We start from the raw sequence: 17,518 nt of genomic DNA, 5'->3' as shown, positions 1-17,518 counted from the left end.
TGACCAGAAATGCCTCTAAATGGCAGTTACCTAAGTTGCATGCGTAGTCTGCAACTTGTCTCGGATGGACTAGTTTATACCTTGGAAGGGTAAAAGTAAGTTCGTTGTTATATGCCTACCTTTGAAATCGAGTTGAATTCTCCTGAAGTGCTAGTTTGTCATCTTGGCTGCAAATGTCTCTCTGAAGTTTCACATCATCAGTGAAGAGTTGTAAATCAGATGAGATTCGCTTGGGAAGGTCTTTCATATGAACTAAAGATGAAGGTCCCAGTGCTGAACTTTGGGGGACCCAATAGGACGTTCTGCAGCCTGAGAAGAAGTGAATTTTACAATGGCTCTAGAGATTCTATCACTTAAATATGAATTAAGCCGATTAACTAACAGTGACTTGATACCTAACAGTTTGAGGTTATTGATGAGACATATGTGACTGGCCTTATTTAAAGTCCTTGAGAATTCAAGATGTATAACTTTAACATTTTTCATGTGACCAGGGCTGTTTGTTCATCTATCCACCACACTTAGTAGATTGGTTGTTCAAGGCTGACTACTTAGACCGTGTTGTTGGGGTGAAAAGAAGGTTATGGATAATACGTAATCAAATAAACCGTCATATAACAAGGACCACATAACATTCGAGTGTTTTGAGAGAAGTGCTAATGGTCAGTGGCCTAAAGATCCCTGCGTCAAGCTACTTTAAAGATTGGTGTAATTGGTGTAAGCTCCTAATTATGATGGACTGTGCCTCGGCTTAGCGGATGTGGGAACACTAAGAGGTGTTTCTAAGGTTTATGTCTCTACTAGCAGTATATCATAGTGAACCACATCCGAGCTGGGTGTCCGTGTTTAGTTATTGCAGTTTCTAATACACTAAGCATATAGACTCACTTCTGAGACTCCTGTTAATTTGCGAGTGAAGCTCTTATCGATGCAGTTTGAATGGGACGGTTGAAATGTTTGGAAATGACATTCTTTCCGAGGCTCGGCGACATACTGTCGTTGTTGTTTGGACAATCAGACCAAACAGCTGGGGAACTCCGGTTTTTGTCTTGTCGAAGAGAAGATGCATAACGTGGCGAAATTTTCGGATAGGAGAAATGTAGTCTAAGAGCATCATTTTATACTGAACCCTATCTTCTCTTATGACATCTATTCACCAGGTCATTGCATGTTACAACTCTCCATATGTGCTGCCGCCACTAGTTTGTCTATGTTCGTTTATTAGTGGCTTTCGTGTCCTATCATTTTAAGAGTGTGACACTTCATGACTGTATGTTGTCTGTGGTTGTGAGTAGAATGTAAGATTGTGTGCCGTATGAAATTCCATTAAACGTCTACGTCACGTTACGGGTGTACTGTAAAGCTGACACACCCAAACGTTTGAAATTTCAAAGTCTGTTGTCGGTAGGATGTTTCCGTTCAGCTTTGCTGGTAAGATTGAAGGCTATTGTGGCATGATCACTTTTTCCAATAAGGGTCAGTATTGAGAGGTTGTCAATTCAAAATTTTTCGTGTGCAAATATGTAGTCTAAGCATGATGGTGTCTAACTGCTCCTCCCATGAGTTGTTTATTTCACATTTTCGAATAAACTCAAACACACGATGAGGTTTAAGAACTGAGGTTCAGTGGAGTTATCACCTCTAATGTCCGTAAGTTCAGCGAAATTGACATTAGGAAGTCTACCAGAACAGCATACGAGAGTATTCGAGATAAATGTAGCTGTATAATCCCACCAGCATACGACTGTTGCATTCGGTGTCAAAAAAGGTCTTTCAGTAAATGACTTCAACGAGACATCTGGAGAAGTTAGATAATCTCACTGAGCACCATACAGATTAATCGAGGTTGACAAACTCATGTGTGTACACTTAATATGATAGCAATCAGTATCGTATGTACAAGACTGCAATATCTCTGTAACGACCGAACTGCCAGTATTCGGTTTGAACGCAGGACTGACGAACCAAAATTTATTCGACTAGGCCAGACTACGTTCTTCTCTTTAGCTTACAAAGTGTTTTGAGACACTCGTATTAAATTATATCAAAACACAAACTCCGTGCTCAATCTAAACGGTACTAATTTTGGAAGCAGAACAAATAAGATCAGAAATACAAAATACCTCGAACGGTACAGCCTGTGCTATACTGTAGGAAGTTTCTCTAACGCAAAGTAGCATGCTAAGCGATAACGGAAACAGTTAATACTAAAGGGTACGATACATGAGAATTAATAAAAGATTTTCAACAAGATGGGGTCAAATATCTATATTCAGGGATTCCAGCAATCCTCCCAAACAGACGGTCAGAAGGTTAACAGCCACACAATGAATCACGCCGTGACCTTGAGCTTAGTCAAACATGACCTTAATGTCAATAGTCCGGCAACATGAAATAGGAAATTAGGTGACAAAAGATAAGTCTTTAATCAAAATCATATAATGAAGGCTCAGACGAGGAAGACTGAGGAACAAAAGGTGTGGTTTAACGAGATGTGAACAAAGGTTAAGATACACGACAAGGAGAAGAAACAGATAAATGACATTACTGTCCAACAAAAAAGCTGCGAAGGGATTTTCATCGTTCTCTTTACGTTACCGTCCTCCTTCCGGCTTTCTTGTACCACGGAACTAAGACATTGATGGTTTCATCCGTTACTGATCCGTAATTTGAGAAGAAGCCTACGTTCCAGATATTCCTAGTAGATGAGTATTATTAGTGGTGCTTCATTCATGCAGCTCGTCCGTTTTGTTCGGTAAACTCGCACCATTTGTATTTAGGCAGATAGTGTTTTTGATTTGAAATGCGTGAGCCATCTCTTCTTGTTTGTCCAAATAATCCTGTTGTGAATGGATAGACAAGGTACCCATACAGGGCTTTCTTAGTGTGTAGTTCCTGTCCCTTCTACGATTTTCTTTGATCTTAACAGTCCTTATGTGGAACGCCCAGCTCTAAATTGTTTTTGCGCTTAATCCTTCTATTATGTAGCTCATCCGGTTGCATATAAAATCCAGTTGGTTGCTAACGTCTGTTGGCTCGGAGTGCTTCGAAAGTGGAAGCCACCATTTGAGATTATGTGAAAGATATGTTCATTAGCCGAGGTCCGGAATCCCTTTTCATCTTAGCTTATTGTACTACTTGTTTGGTGAACATGATCTTAAGCTTTAGGGTTTGGTATATGATCTTCTAATTTAGGGCGTCATAATCTGCATAACCTAGGCCCGTGTTTTCTAGGACATCTTGCACGATGATGTTTCTTACGTGAAAGAACGTCTCGCCAGATTCCCCCAAGGTTTTAGTGTTCTCATCTCTCGCTATTTCATTTTCGATTCTCTTTTTCGCTTACTTTCACTACACAGCAGGATTGACAGGTTCAACAGTTGGTGCTTCACCGGGATGAGGCTTAGTTTATCGCGCAAAGAGAATGGCATGATTTAGGAAACAAGGAAGTATAGATTTATTGGTCGTTTAAGGGAATTGAGATGTATAATCGTGCAACATTTATCTGAAAGTCTGATCTATGAGGCTGTAGCTAAGGTAATAGTGAGAAAATTTCACCACTAGATCTGCCAGTAATTGTATTTTAGTTGTAGAAATCTTGTTCTCATAATAACAATTAATTGGATCGAATTGGATTGAACCTCGATTGCCACGGACGTGTACTATCTGAATTCAATTAAAATAAAATTAATTGAACCGTGGTGTGGATCACTGTGAAAGTGAATCTCAAGTTAATAGGGCCCAGAAAAATCTCTTTATGAGATGAACATGCGGTGGCATATGTAAAGGTATATATGTATTCCTGTTTATTAACAATCATGTGACTGATCTGATCTCATGTAGTTCAATAGATTATACACTCGTATGAACTTGTTATGTATGAAATAATCGCAACAGTTATGCATGTTTCAGTTACGTCTTCATGTAGTGTGGGTTTTAACGCCTCATGAAAGTTACGGACTGAAACACTGACCGGTACTTTCTGAGTTTAGTAGTTCGTCTAACTGCGTCGGACTAGCAGAAGGTTCGTTGCCCATGGCCTTAGTTTCTAAATGTCTTCTGAGCCTCGTATAAATTGTTATTCTATTCAACCTACCATCCCTTTCGAATGATGGAGTTTTCCGTCACCTACACGAATACTCATAGACTTCGGAATAAAACGTCCGGGCTATGTTTGATGTTGGACGGATAAAGTCCCGATATAACTGTTGTCATGGCACTTCGTCTCACCGTAGATATAGACTGTTCTCCCATCATCGCAGGCTGCATCAATATTAAAAGTGATAGAGTTATGAATCGCAAGGGAGAATGCGTGATGCCTTATGTCAGGGATCAATTTCGTGTACAATCGATCGTAACGGAGGCGCAAGTTAGTTACATGCGAGGCTGAATTTTGTACAAATAAGTCTAGACACGGGTTAGTGACTGTACGACGAGCATAACGTAGTTCGTGCCGTTTTGGTTACGACTTTATATTAATATACATCTGTTCTTGGAGTAAGGCCGAGTGTTGTTTCATAATTGTATATATATATATATATCAGTCGGATAAAGCTCGCAGCTTTGGTGAGGGTTTCGATAGCGACTTTTTATTAACCATTATTAGGTGTGCACTTGCACAATGTATTGCGAAACCGACATATATTGATTTGGAACATGATCTGTTATTGTTAGACCTTGTCCTGACACACCACTATGAGAATATCATCGACGTTCAGCAATTCCCCTCACTAGCGAATAGTGATCACGTCGTACTTTACTTTACGTTTCGGACATATGGTATACAATGTGTATCCACTCCACCTCGTTCCAATATTTGGAGGGCTAATGTTCTGGCAATCAGAGACCGTGCTATCTCGACTGAGTGGTCCGTCGATGCGGATGGATTAATCGAAGATGAATGGAATACATTTAAGGCTACATTAGAGTCCGTAACATCACCGTTTATCCCACAATCAACAAGTAAACTGCCACATTGTCCTCCATGGATTAATAAAGTAACCTAAAATCTTTTGAAGCGTAGGCAACACTTTTGGGACTTATTCGTGTCAACGGGACACGACAGGATATATGTAAAAAGGCTATAGCAAGATGCCATGCAATTTACGATCTATTTCAGCGAAGTCTGCTCTATGTGTATTGTTTAAAATATTTGTCCAACTCATACCACTGATATACCAGCTATAGGACCTGTATATATGAATGAGGAAACTTTTCTTCAATTGATCGCTAACCTTAAACCTTGTGAGACACCATGCCTTGATCGACTACATCCACGATTGCTGTCATTCCTCGAGGACATTATTTCAAGACTACTCGAGATGCTTCTCAACATGTCCCTTCCCCACACTTAACTCCCTAGAGATTGAAAAGATGCTATAGTCCGCCTAATAATTCGAGACGATCAGAGATATATCGTACCTAACTACCGACCTGTCAGTCTAACCAGCATAATCGTTAAGTTACTAAGTCACATAGAATCGTGCAATCTGTTAACTCCTGAGCAATACGGGTTTTGAAACAAAAATCCATGCATGACCAACTTACTTATTGCAAGAGGGGATGGACAGCGGCCCTGTGTATTTATGTAGTATTCATAGGCTCAATGAAAGCTTTTGACAAGATTTCACACTTATGTCTTATGCAGAAATCCTCGAGCTTCGGAATAACAGGTGCTGTACAGGAATGAATAGGAAACATCTTATGTGACCACAGAAAGTGTTACGGGAGAACTGAAGACATTTGGCTGATTAAAAACTTTATATTGGATATTAATAATTTCACTGTTTTGGGATGTATTGGTTTTGTTCGAGTTCTGAACATATTTGTTTATATCATTATTTTTGGACTTTTTGGTTTCTCTGTCTTTGGTTTGGTATTCGGGAGTCTTTGCCCCGGGAACACAAAAAATTGAAGAACGACATTTGGATAGACTATTTATAAATTGTCAATAAACTTTGGCACCTAAATTGGAGCTTGTTAATTTGGGTTGGTAAATTGCAAATAGATCAATATACTGTACTTCAGTAACGGGAACGAGCACTAAAACTTGAACGTTATATATACAGAGAGTGACGGCTAATAGAACTCTATTTAAATAGAAGTCTGGTATACCCAAAGGTAACATCTTAGATGCCTGAATCCTTCTCTTCACCAGCGAATTACCATTATTGCTTAAGTTGTCGTCATTACTGTTTCTGGATGATGTCAAAATCTGGAGAACACTAAGAATTAAGGCTGATAATTTTGATCTTCAAGCTGACCTAAACGAAGTAGTTGGATGGTCTCGAGGTCGAGGCTTAGAAATTAACTCTAGAAGGAGTGTGCTCAGACACATCGGACACAGTACTAGTTACCAATATGATATAGACAGAAAATCTTCCATGAGCGGGGTTCCGTTTTTTCGAGTGGATAAAACTGGAACGCCTTGCCTAAACAAGTGTTATCAGCCGCATCAGTGAACATTTTCAAGTAGAAGCTGGACCTTTTGTGAAAAACAACCTGTTAACATTAACATAGGTTTGCCAACGTACTACTCTTATTACTTAAGACTGAGGAAATTTTGAAGCGGTTTATTTGAGGACTGTGCTACACGTGGTGGGTTTCAGATATAGGTTGCAATCCTTTCAGCCAGTCGAATATAAAAGATATCTTTAGCAAAGTGTTCACAACTCACTTGTTAACGACGTATGATTATTTTGCGATTCCCGCCACGTTTATATTTCGATGAAGTAATTATTTTTTAAATTTGATCTACAATATAGCTACGCCCAATTTGAGTGATATTTCAGCTTTAGCAACAACGTGTGTATTCAGCGACATGACTTTATCTTTTTAGTAAGATATAGGGTAAGGGTTTTGTGTGACAGCGTGGGTACAGCTCAGTCCCCCATCTCGGGGAATTTTCCAGACCTTGGGAAATCTTTGGGTTTTTGTGCCAATTTTCACTAAAATATAGAGATTTGGAGATGTGACTAGTCGTAAATTTTTGGTTAGTTGGTCTTTTACCTTCCCAGGGTTTAACTCAGAATGTAGTGTTGAACGATCATAATCTGAAATCTTGATTCAGTGGCTGAGATTAGAAACAAAGTGTTATGTGTGTGTGAGGAATTCAACTTATGATTTACAGTTGGTGGTTAATGTTAGGAATTAGATTTAGGGTTTTCACCACAAATTCACATAAGCTACAATGCCAAGAGTCTATTTGGCCAAATGGTTGGGTGAATTTCGCGCCGAAATCCGATACCTGTTATATTATACGTCTCGTGTTTGCCTGTTATTTAATGCATATGTAATTGGTTTTAACCGACGCTTAAAGCAATGTACGAAACTAGCTAGCGTTTCCAATAATTTATGCCAAACTTATGCCATAAGATACCGAATAGGATTGACGAAACTGTGTTGTATTAAGTGACAGGGTAACGTTAGTTAACGTAAGCTTAAGATCACAGAACCTACTGTATATCCTAGATATAGGTGTATTCATTTGTGATGGCAATCACTATTTACCTTCAAAAACATTGTATATTGACTTCCTCAAAAATTAATTCAGTTATATCAGACGCGCGACAGTTCTGTGGTCTTTTGAAAGCTTTAACAATGGAAATCATATTACTGCCGTTGTTGATTGGTTATCTATTAGTCCAGCACATGAAATTTAATATTTTCTGCATAAACCCCAAATTTCACAACCAGTGAGGTATCTGAATAAATTACTACGTTGTCCTAAAGTCATTTTCCTCTAACCAGGTTACTTATTCACACCTGACAAATTTTAAACTATTATTGGCTACTTCGTGTTTTCCCTGTTCAAAACCATACTAACTAGTCCATTCCTTTCAGCTTTAATATGTTGCCTCTATGATAACCCTTACTTTAAATTTGCTCGATACCATAGGCATTACGAAAATGACAAGACAATAGCGTCATATGTGCTGTTAAAAATGAGTTGTAGCCAGTCATAATCAACTTAGAGATATAACCTAGATAAATCTGACCGTTTTGGAAAACAGTTAATATTAAAGTATTTAAGCCATTCAGTCATTTATAAGTAGAATCAAAATATTCCGTGGACCTAATGTTTGTAGATAGTACAACTTTTTTCTCATTGCAAAACATGTACTATTCAGAATACAGATAACCCATTTTCTCAGTGTCGATAGTGCTTTCAGTTTCTAAACTATTACTGTTTTGTAAATCTCTTTGTCAGTGCCGATTTTACTTTGCGGGTGCTCATCCATTTATTTTATTGTTAGAACTAGGATAATTTTATCTATTTCAAACAACTGAAAGATATTTGTGGAATGCCCGGTTGACTTACTGATTATCCACCTGGTTGATGGAAAGCCCAGTTCTGAACTTTAAATTGACTTGGAAAGATGCATACCACATAAGATAATTTTTTTCATTTAGGGTAACACATGATATTTTTGGTCCATTGAACGTTTATCAGCTGACTTGTTCTTAATTAATATCTGAGTAGTTTACATAGGTCATATATGTTGCTAGGTTTTAGTGTTTATTTTATATTTCTTTATATCCATGTATACGCTCGTTATTTTATTCTCTTTCCTATTATTTTCAGTCCTTTTTTATACATTATTCATGCATTTTTTAAAACTTATTTTCTAAACACCTCTTCTCCATACCCACAAATTTCTAACAAAGTGCTTGACCACCTGGGTAGATTTCATGCAATTATTTCACTCTTGTTCATTTACGTTTATTGTAATCCTACCAACCGAAGCGGTCTTATTGTTCAAAACAAACGGTTCTACTTGTAAAATCTGATGTGTAATTACCCAGAAATACGTATATGGGACAATTTTTTGTTTTCGAATTATCATGATAGGAATATTCACATTAAAATTTTAATGTTATATAACTAAAAATGTTGACTTTAACCCTTCTGTGATTTCCAAGTATTCATCATAAATAATCTTTGTTTATTTAGAATATAAATCCATGTAAGCTTATTATATTTTCCAAAACACTGATCGTAAGTCTCTACCATTTAATTACATATTTATGCTGTAGATATAAGCGTCCTTTTATGTTTGAAGACTTCTATCATTCAGTTGATTTTTGATGTAAAAATTAAACTCCGGTTACTCTATTTGTGTATGAAACCTAAGGAAGCGGTACGTATTTGTACTGTTCTTCATTCTTTTTATGTTCAATATATTCATTAATACTGTTAACTTGTTAAATTTGCTTTCACTTCAGCAACTTTACTGAATTACTTGATATACGTTATGAACACGGAAGTGGGTAGATTAAATGCGTACAAAGAAAAAACTAAAGTTGATGGTGAAGAGCTAGTACTCAATGTCTTTCCAAAACGTGTATTTGAAATGGAAGACATATTAGCGTCGGATATGTTTTTTCTAGGTAAGTCTTGTGAATAATTTTTCCTCAGATAAATCAGCAATGTTTAGACATAAGATCTCTTAAAGATATTCATAAACACTTATCCCCAGATGTGAAGAGATATTCTTAATTTACTTGTGCGTATTGCTTTTGTGTGTGTTGGGCTTTAAATAATTTCTTCTGAGACTCTAAATCTTATCTTTAAAGCCTAGTCTTTACAATCACCACTCGTACTGTTGTTACTAACTCCGTTATTCTGACCTGACAATTTCATGTTTGAGCTAACGGTTTGTTGCAACTTGAACCGGTGTACATACGAACTGGGTTCTACATTGTGACTGACTGACTGAAACCTTGAAGGTAAACGCTCCATGTACCATTTTAGGTAATGCAGATTAGTTCCATAGTCACTGACTTTTTATCATTCTGATTGTATATTGACCTCTTAATGTCAATATTTTCCCTCAGAATAGTGACTTTTATGTCACGTTTCGTGATTAGCTACAATATTAGATTGATTAACTAATTATCTGTTATCAACGACAATACTTAGTAACTCTATTCATTAACTCATAATATTCACGATTCTAAATGACACATTATTATGATCGATGTTGATGGAGTTTAGTAAACGTCGTTTAATTACTTGTGGACACATAAGAGTACTTCCTTTTAGTTTATTTCAACGATTGTACCTATTTTTGGATTCATCTTAATTTCTACTGTTGTCACTAAATAATTATCAGTTTGTTCTATCGATTGCACAATTACAATGTATGCTTTTGTTTTCTACCTGAAATATGTGCTTTATATGTTGTGAGAGATCGATCAGTCTGATAGTCAGTTTGATATACTGAATTTTTACATTAAAGTACGGAAGCAGTGAATTAGTGGTTAAAGCACTCCAGTTCCAAGCAACATATAGAGGGTTTAGATCCCGCTTCAACTAACTTTAGTTTGAACGACCGGGTAGTTTCAATAGCCATTACACATTACTTCATGTTAACATAACGTATGAAGATAGCCTGTTATAAGCAATGCTACAATCTGACACAAATATGCATAGGTGACGTTACAAATTTTACTTGAGCGTGATGATTATATTCGGTATGGGTTTGTGGAGATTGTTGGATTTCACTGAAATCACAAACCGATTCCAATTTAGACTATTAAAAGCCTGAAAGCACTAGATGGCCGTTTCGTTCTAGTATGGGGATGCTCAGCAGTGCATATGACCATAGTTTTATTGTATTTTTAATCTCAAGTGTCATTAGTTTTTTATTTAGATTTTTTGTCATTATTAAATTATTCATCATTTGTTTAGAGGGAAAGTATGTCCATTCTGATGTGAATATACCTTATCCTATTAATCCACATAATTCGTTGCCTCCTGGTGATGATATGGATTCTGGTTTAACCAATGCTACAGATAAACTGACCAATGATAAACAACAGTTTCCTAGTAAAGGTTCTTTTGTCTACGCCTTACCAAATGGCTCTGTGTCATATAATAAACATATCAAAGCTATGATAGAGGTCAGTGTCTATTTTGATGAATTTAACGTTTAAAATATGATACTCCCTGGTAATATTTCAGACAGTTGTTTCTTTTTGACAAACTACACTCTGTCGCTATTTGTTATATCTCATGTATATCTGCTTGATATAATTAAGAAGGAGATAAACCTAGTCAATATCATCAGGTACGCATATAGGGTTTAGTTAAGTTGAATATCACTTTACATCATCACCGTAATAGTAAATGAAAACAATGACGTAAAAAGAATCATGGGGTCAGTAGCCGTTAAAGTTTAAAAACACAAAAACTAAGTGATAAAATACATCGATCTGAAGATTCGAAGAAATGAAACGTGGTTAAATTTTCATCAATATGTCCGATTTCGCTGAATATCGGCAAAAATCCTTTGCTACAGATTACATTTATCTCGTTGTGTTAAATATGAATGGGATCTCTAAACAAAACTTATGAGAAACCAATTCAATATCGTTTGGAGGTGAATTCAAGGTTAAATTTCAATACATTTTCATTACATTAATTTATGGACTTTGACAAATGATTAATTAATTTATTTTGTGAAGAATTTAATTACATATTATCATCATTAAAATTGATGAATAAAGTAGTAGAAGCTGTAAGAATATCGACAATATCATTTTTCCATTGTCAGCGTTTATTAAAATAATATTTTTATTTAAAGTTCATTTGGTTTTCTAGGTCAACTTTCCAAAATTTTAGACGTTCAATTAAATTTATCAACCCATAATGGGGTCCTACTCTTTTTCAACACATTTTTAATTTCTTTTACACTGACAATAAATTTACATGATTTCCAATATAAAGGGAAAATTTCATTTTGAAACTAATAATGGATAAAGGTGTATAAAACTATTTAATATTAATAATCATCTTATGAGAAATACTACCGCCGGAATAAAAGTAAATATGGAATGGTTTGGTTTTTTGAAAAGGACTTCTGTCACAAGGATGCTAAACAAATATTGTTAATTTAAAAGTTAATTTTCCATCTGAAATCGATACCGGTAGAACTGTATTTTATAACTTGAAAAAGTTGGCTTATAATTCATATTTGAACTTCATTTCCTTGTACAGGACCTAGTGTCAGGGCATTTGATCGCTTTATCAGTAAATAAACATTGTATTCAGTTTTAAAAAAAACCGTATTTTATCAATCTGCACCTATCCATTACGGATTTTAAACTACTTTGCCAGTTGTTTATTTCAATGGAAAATACCAGCTACTCTGTAAAATGTAAGATACAAGTTCATTAAAAAATATCTATTACTGCATGCATTCAAATGACTCAAGAGCAGATTAAAGCACGTGTTTTGTATCTGTATGTTTTCAAATTGTTCACCTGAACGATAATGACGGGTAAACTTACCCCCATTTTCAGTAGTTACTTCTAATTCTATATACATTTATTTACTAAGCTAAAAAAGCTCAACTTCAACTTAATTGTCAATGAGTGAGACTTCTTATCTGCTAGGTAGTGACAAAATCCAAGTTTTGTTCAGAAAATTTATTCTATCAACTAAAAGAAAGATTATATAGCAGACAACTTGAGTGTATATATTTATCTGCAACCCTATAGAGCTAGTGTAACAAAATTGCATCCTACATCATAAACAAACCAACTAGGGTAACATCTTCCTTTTAAGTGAGACAAACGAGAAAGGCGATGAATTCAAATTCACATTAACTAAACTACAGGAGGGTAAAGTTTACAAGTTATTTCGGAGATCCATCATTACCCAACAGTGTCATGGATATTATTCTTTACACAATTGAGACATTTACGTTTTGATTTTTAAAAAATCGTAAGTTTCTAGCGGTTCAACTGTGGACTGTGATTTATAGTGACATGAAACTTTTATGGCATCCCACTATAATTCTTTATTTAATTCCTTCACATTTCAGTGATTGTATCGTTCTTAGTTCTTATTTTTCTACCTACAAGTAAGACCTTTAGTCATGAGTGACGTAAGAGTTTTATGCCAATGGTTTCATACTCAGATTTGTTAGATATTTTTTTGTTTTTTTAAGTATGTAGGAAGAAAAAGTTAATTTAATGATCAATATATCTTTCAACTAATAAGTCTGTAAAACACTTATGCTTTAGGCTAACATCAGAGATTCAAAGCTCATGAAATGAATTTAATATTTAATCTAACTAACCAGTTTTTATCATACTTCTACTTTCTAAGAAAACCAAACCATGTTTAACTCAACTTATGATTGAAGCTCAACTTGTTCGTTTATGGGTTCAATTTAATATACCACGAATTGAAGATGGAAATAATTTTGGTGTAGGAATACAAGAAGAGATTTTAGGTGAAGCATCGGGTATCGAGAGGGATGCATGTACTTTCTTGGATCAAGTCACAAGGTTTGTTTATATTCTCTACTTTTTCAATCCTCCCATATATATGTAAAGGGGTTTTCTGGAGATTGGTTTAATTTGTAGGTAGTATTTGTTACAGATTGAGTACAGTTGGGATACAAGACAGCTGTTTCGTCCTAGTATGGGCCCCTCAGCCGTGTGCACTCACAACCCCCCGAGAATCAAACTCAGGACCTTCAGGCTTTGTGGCGAACGTTCAACCATTAGGACCACTGGGTCAACATCCAGTGGTACATTTCTAGCCTCGGTCAATATATCATATAGCATGACGATTGTCTAATGCTGTTGGTAACACCGTCATTCCAGATATGTTTGAACCCCACTACTCACAAATTCTCATTAAACTCCGGGAATGTTTTGAAGTAAGTCACTGGTGAGCTGACTGTTATAGTTTGTTCAAAGTGGATTTGTGGAGATCAGTTAAATTTGTAGGTAGTATTGGTCACAGATTGATCTGATTTTGGGTACTTCTGAAGGCTAGGGAGGATTGAACAAAATTTTCGTCCCGGTTTGAGGTAGTGCTCACTCATGACTACACAAAAGATCAATCCTCAGATTAGCATTGTCTAGATCGGTTTGTTATCATTGCTATCTGCAAATATATACATATATGTAGTGTGAGTGATTGTCATGGAGTGGTTTCGGCAGTAAAGGTATTCTAAACAAGGTAGTGGTGAATAGCTGTTTCATCCTGATTACTAGTACCCCACAGTAGTGCACACTTGCGATCCAACCCTTCACTCCGTGATAAAGCAAATCTCCTCAGCTGATCAGGCTGTATATTTATACACTCGATTTATAGATTATATTTATTCATTACAGGTTGAGAATATGAAATTGGGTTTCCTTCCTCGTTTATAGACTTTTTGCTTTTGGTTGTTGGAAATATTTTAATGATGCTGATATAAGAGGCAATAACAAACTAACCCACTCATTAAAAATCTTAGAAAAGTCTCTTCTTTAAAATCATTGTTTTCCTTTAGAAATTCCATTTTATCCTTGCCTTGTTCGAAATAAGCGTTTAATATCTCATGAAAATTGACGCTTCTTCTATGATCTAGTTTTAAAGCATATTTATATGTTGATAACTGGATGACGGAGTAGTTTTATTTACTCTCATATATTAAAGGTGCGACTCAAAGCCTCGTGTTATATATAAATATATACCTGATTAATGAGTTTATTACATTTATCAGGCATTAGTTAACTTTCTTATGAATAATAATCCTTTATATAACGGGGTGATTATTAGAAAATCTGAACTTTCGGAGATGTCTCATCTGAAGCTATTGCTTTTATTTTTGCTCTTTAGTTATTAAATGCTTAAATTATTGCATTTTTATGTTTTTCTGCTTGTAAGCTTTCTGCTAATGCATAAACTGTTACTATGTGCTGGAAAATGGCCTGAGAACAATGAACCAATGGGAGCTAAGGTTAACGGTGCAGGCTATAGAATAAGTATTGGATACAGGATAGTAAAAACTATTGTTAGAATTGTGATCAGTGATTTTGACATAGGGTACCAATCAACGTACTCAAGCCATAACAGTATTCAGTTGATATTTATGCTTTGTTTCAATCATATCATTCTAACACAGGATACAGAATTGTTTTCTTATTCAGGTAGTTTTTTTTCAAATTGTATTTACTTCTGTGCTTATTGATACTTGAATTTTATTTCCTCTGTTTTATTCCTTATACACAGATATTATGCCTCAAGAGGGAAATTAGTGGGTAAAGTAGCAAAATATCCTCATATTGAAGACTATCGTGAATGTATCCGTGATATGGATGAGAAACAAGCAATAACAATGCGATATATTATCATGGAAATTCGTAATCACTATGTAAGCGTTAATGTCTATTTATTCATCATGCAACTAAAATCATTTTCATTTTTACTCATTAATACTATTACTTCAAATAATTTAGAAGATATCAAGATTCATTATTGCAAACTACTTGCGATTTATTTAATACATAATGATTATGGGTATCATTACCAAGGTTTGATTTGATAATTTTGAATAAACTGAACATTGGTTAGATTGTTATAAATAAATTAATATATTTGTAATATCCCAATAAGTAGAAAAACTATATTTTGTGACGTTTCGTGACTCAGTGTAAGCCACTTCTTCAGAGAATAAATAACCAAGTCGAAGTTAATCCAAGTTTAAACAGTACAAAGGAACAACACGAGAATTTTATGTGCGATCAATCAAAAGATAGGTCTGGACAAACCACCTAATAATCCCGTAGAACTGGATAGACTTCAAATCAAATCGGCAATAACAGTTCACGCAATTTTCAAGGACGACTAAATCGATTTACATATTGATTATCTCTAACTTTAGTGGAACTTTCTTTTCACGTCAGTCTCATAAATGTCTCTTCTGGTTATTCATTAAAAAGGACTAAATTTGCGTCGTGCTAGTGGTTTGTACCAAAGAAAAATATCATTCGTTAGATATGGGTGAATAGTACGGCTATTTTCTTACTGTGGAGTAAAATCTGTTTTTATTTCAGACTTCAATGTTGTCACTCTGTATAAATGTTGTTAGACTGTGTTCCGTCTATCTAATTTAATTTGTTTGCGTCTAAGAACTTGTTTACAGTTATTTGTCAGTGCCTCCAAAAAAAACGGAGTTTTAATCTGGTTTCTTAAAGGTACAAGTTAACTAATCACAAAGTAAATGTCTAACATTGACAATTAATTGTTCTTCCAATATATTTCTAAGTGAATAGTTGTTTCGTATATAACATGTATTTGTCATTCGGTCGATTCATTTTTGTAAAATACTTTGTCGAAGATGTACCTTTTATTCAGTGTCTAACTTTCAGTATTATCCAGTGATTAGATGTTTTTGTAAAGTATGAAAAACATATACCTTCATCTAATTTTTTTCAATTAGAAAACATCTAAACACCCTGTAGCTAAGATTGACGAATATGTTTATTGTGAATTCAAAAGTTACAAAATCAAGGTAGAATCTTCTTTTATTAACATATGTATTCAGGTATAAACCGGACTTGTAAAATGTGTTAAACTCGAGAGTTGATAGTAAATTCAATAATTGCTTAATATTATTTAATTTATTAGAGATTTATAACCAAATTAATGATTATCAATTGAAGGTTGCTTACGACATGAGAAAGTTTTTCATTCAAGAGTGATGACGTAGATTTATTTTAATATATCATGCATCAATATATAATAGCCTATTTTTTCTACTGTTTTAAAATTTGCAGGCCACCTTGCATGATATAATAATAAAAAATCTGGATCGTATAAAAATGCCTCGTTCCAATAATGCGATCAATATGTACTAATTGACGAAACCCAGATTTAGTTATGTGTTTGCTCACATTATGAGATTTTGATTGTATGTAAATACATACGTTTGAAACGTATTTGAAAGCTTTTGTTTCTATATGCTGTTTCTGCTTGCGATCTTTATTTGTAACCTGAAACGATGATCCTACACACGTATTTATACAATTTGTAAGACGAAGGCAGTTTCAGCATTTAACATTTCCGTTTGCATATCAATTCTAACAAACCGTTTCATTCTTTAAGTTTCGTAAAATCGCTTTTCACTAATAAATAATTCACTAACAAAGGCAAAACATTTATCTTAATGTTAAGCAACCCATCCTAATTGCAGCTTAACTGTGGGTTCCATAAAAGGCTGAACATAGTGTGTTGTCAGATTTGCTGTCTCTTTGTGGGATACCGTTTAGCATATTTTCAATTTAAAATTAGGGGATGCAATGGTAACTAGCTATATGGTCTATGCCTTTAACCCACTATAAACTAACTTCACTATTATGATTCCTGTGGTTATAAATAATCCAGGTGCTCTTCGGAGCTCCATATTAGTGACTTCGTAATGAAAAGAATTGCAGTCGTTTGATACTGTAAGATCCATTTTGAATGTTTTGTGTGTTGGTGAAAATCCCTCCATGTATATACTTGTACTTTGTTCCTATTGATCCCCTTAGTTGTACACTGTTGTCTTTTGATTACATTTGAATTGTTAATACTTGTATTTTTTATTATGGTTTTTGTTTTTTTTACGCCCTCACTAAGTTTGTGTTTCTTCCTGAACTGCATCTGTGTTGTTTTACTTGACACTTGTTCTTGGCGGTAGCCATATTGATTTGCTCCTCCTTTTGTGTGCGTTCTATCCAGTCAGGATAG

The 17,518-nt window shown here is 35.0% G+C and overlaps 1 protein-coding gene across 1 annotated transcript; it reads left to right on the top strand.

Moving 5' to 3' along the window:
- The first annotated feature begins 6,555 nt into the window (after window positions 1-6,555).
- PSME3 (Proteasome activator complex subunit 3) lies at window positions 6,556-16,728 on the top strand. The gene is made up of 6 exons (XM_051211986.1): window positions 6,556-6,597; window positions 9,037-9,390; window positions 10,694-10,905; window positions 13,118-13,299; window positions 15,020-15,161; window positions 16,567-16,728. The coding sequence occupies exons 2-6, from the start codon at window positions 9,255-9,257 to the stop codon at window positions 16,645-16,647; spliced, it is 753 nt and encodes a 250-aa protein (XP_051073302.1). The 5' UTR covers window positions 6,556-6,597; window positions 9,037-9,254; the 3' UTR covers window positions 16,648-16,728.
- Window positions 16,729-17,518: the final 790 nt, after the last annotated feature.

Source organism: Schistosoma haematobium, chromosome 1 (genome assembly GCF_000699445.3).
Source record: "Schistosoma haematobium chromosome 1, whole genome shotgun sequence".
Taxonomy (NCBI): domain Eukaryota; kingdom Metazoa; phylum Platyhelminthes; class Trematoda; order Strigeidida; family Schistosomatidae; genus Schistosoma; species Schistosoma haematobium.
The sequence above is the reverse complement of the archived record's forward strand: the minus strand, read 5'-3'. Positions and strand labels throughout refer to the sequence as shown.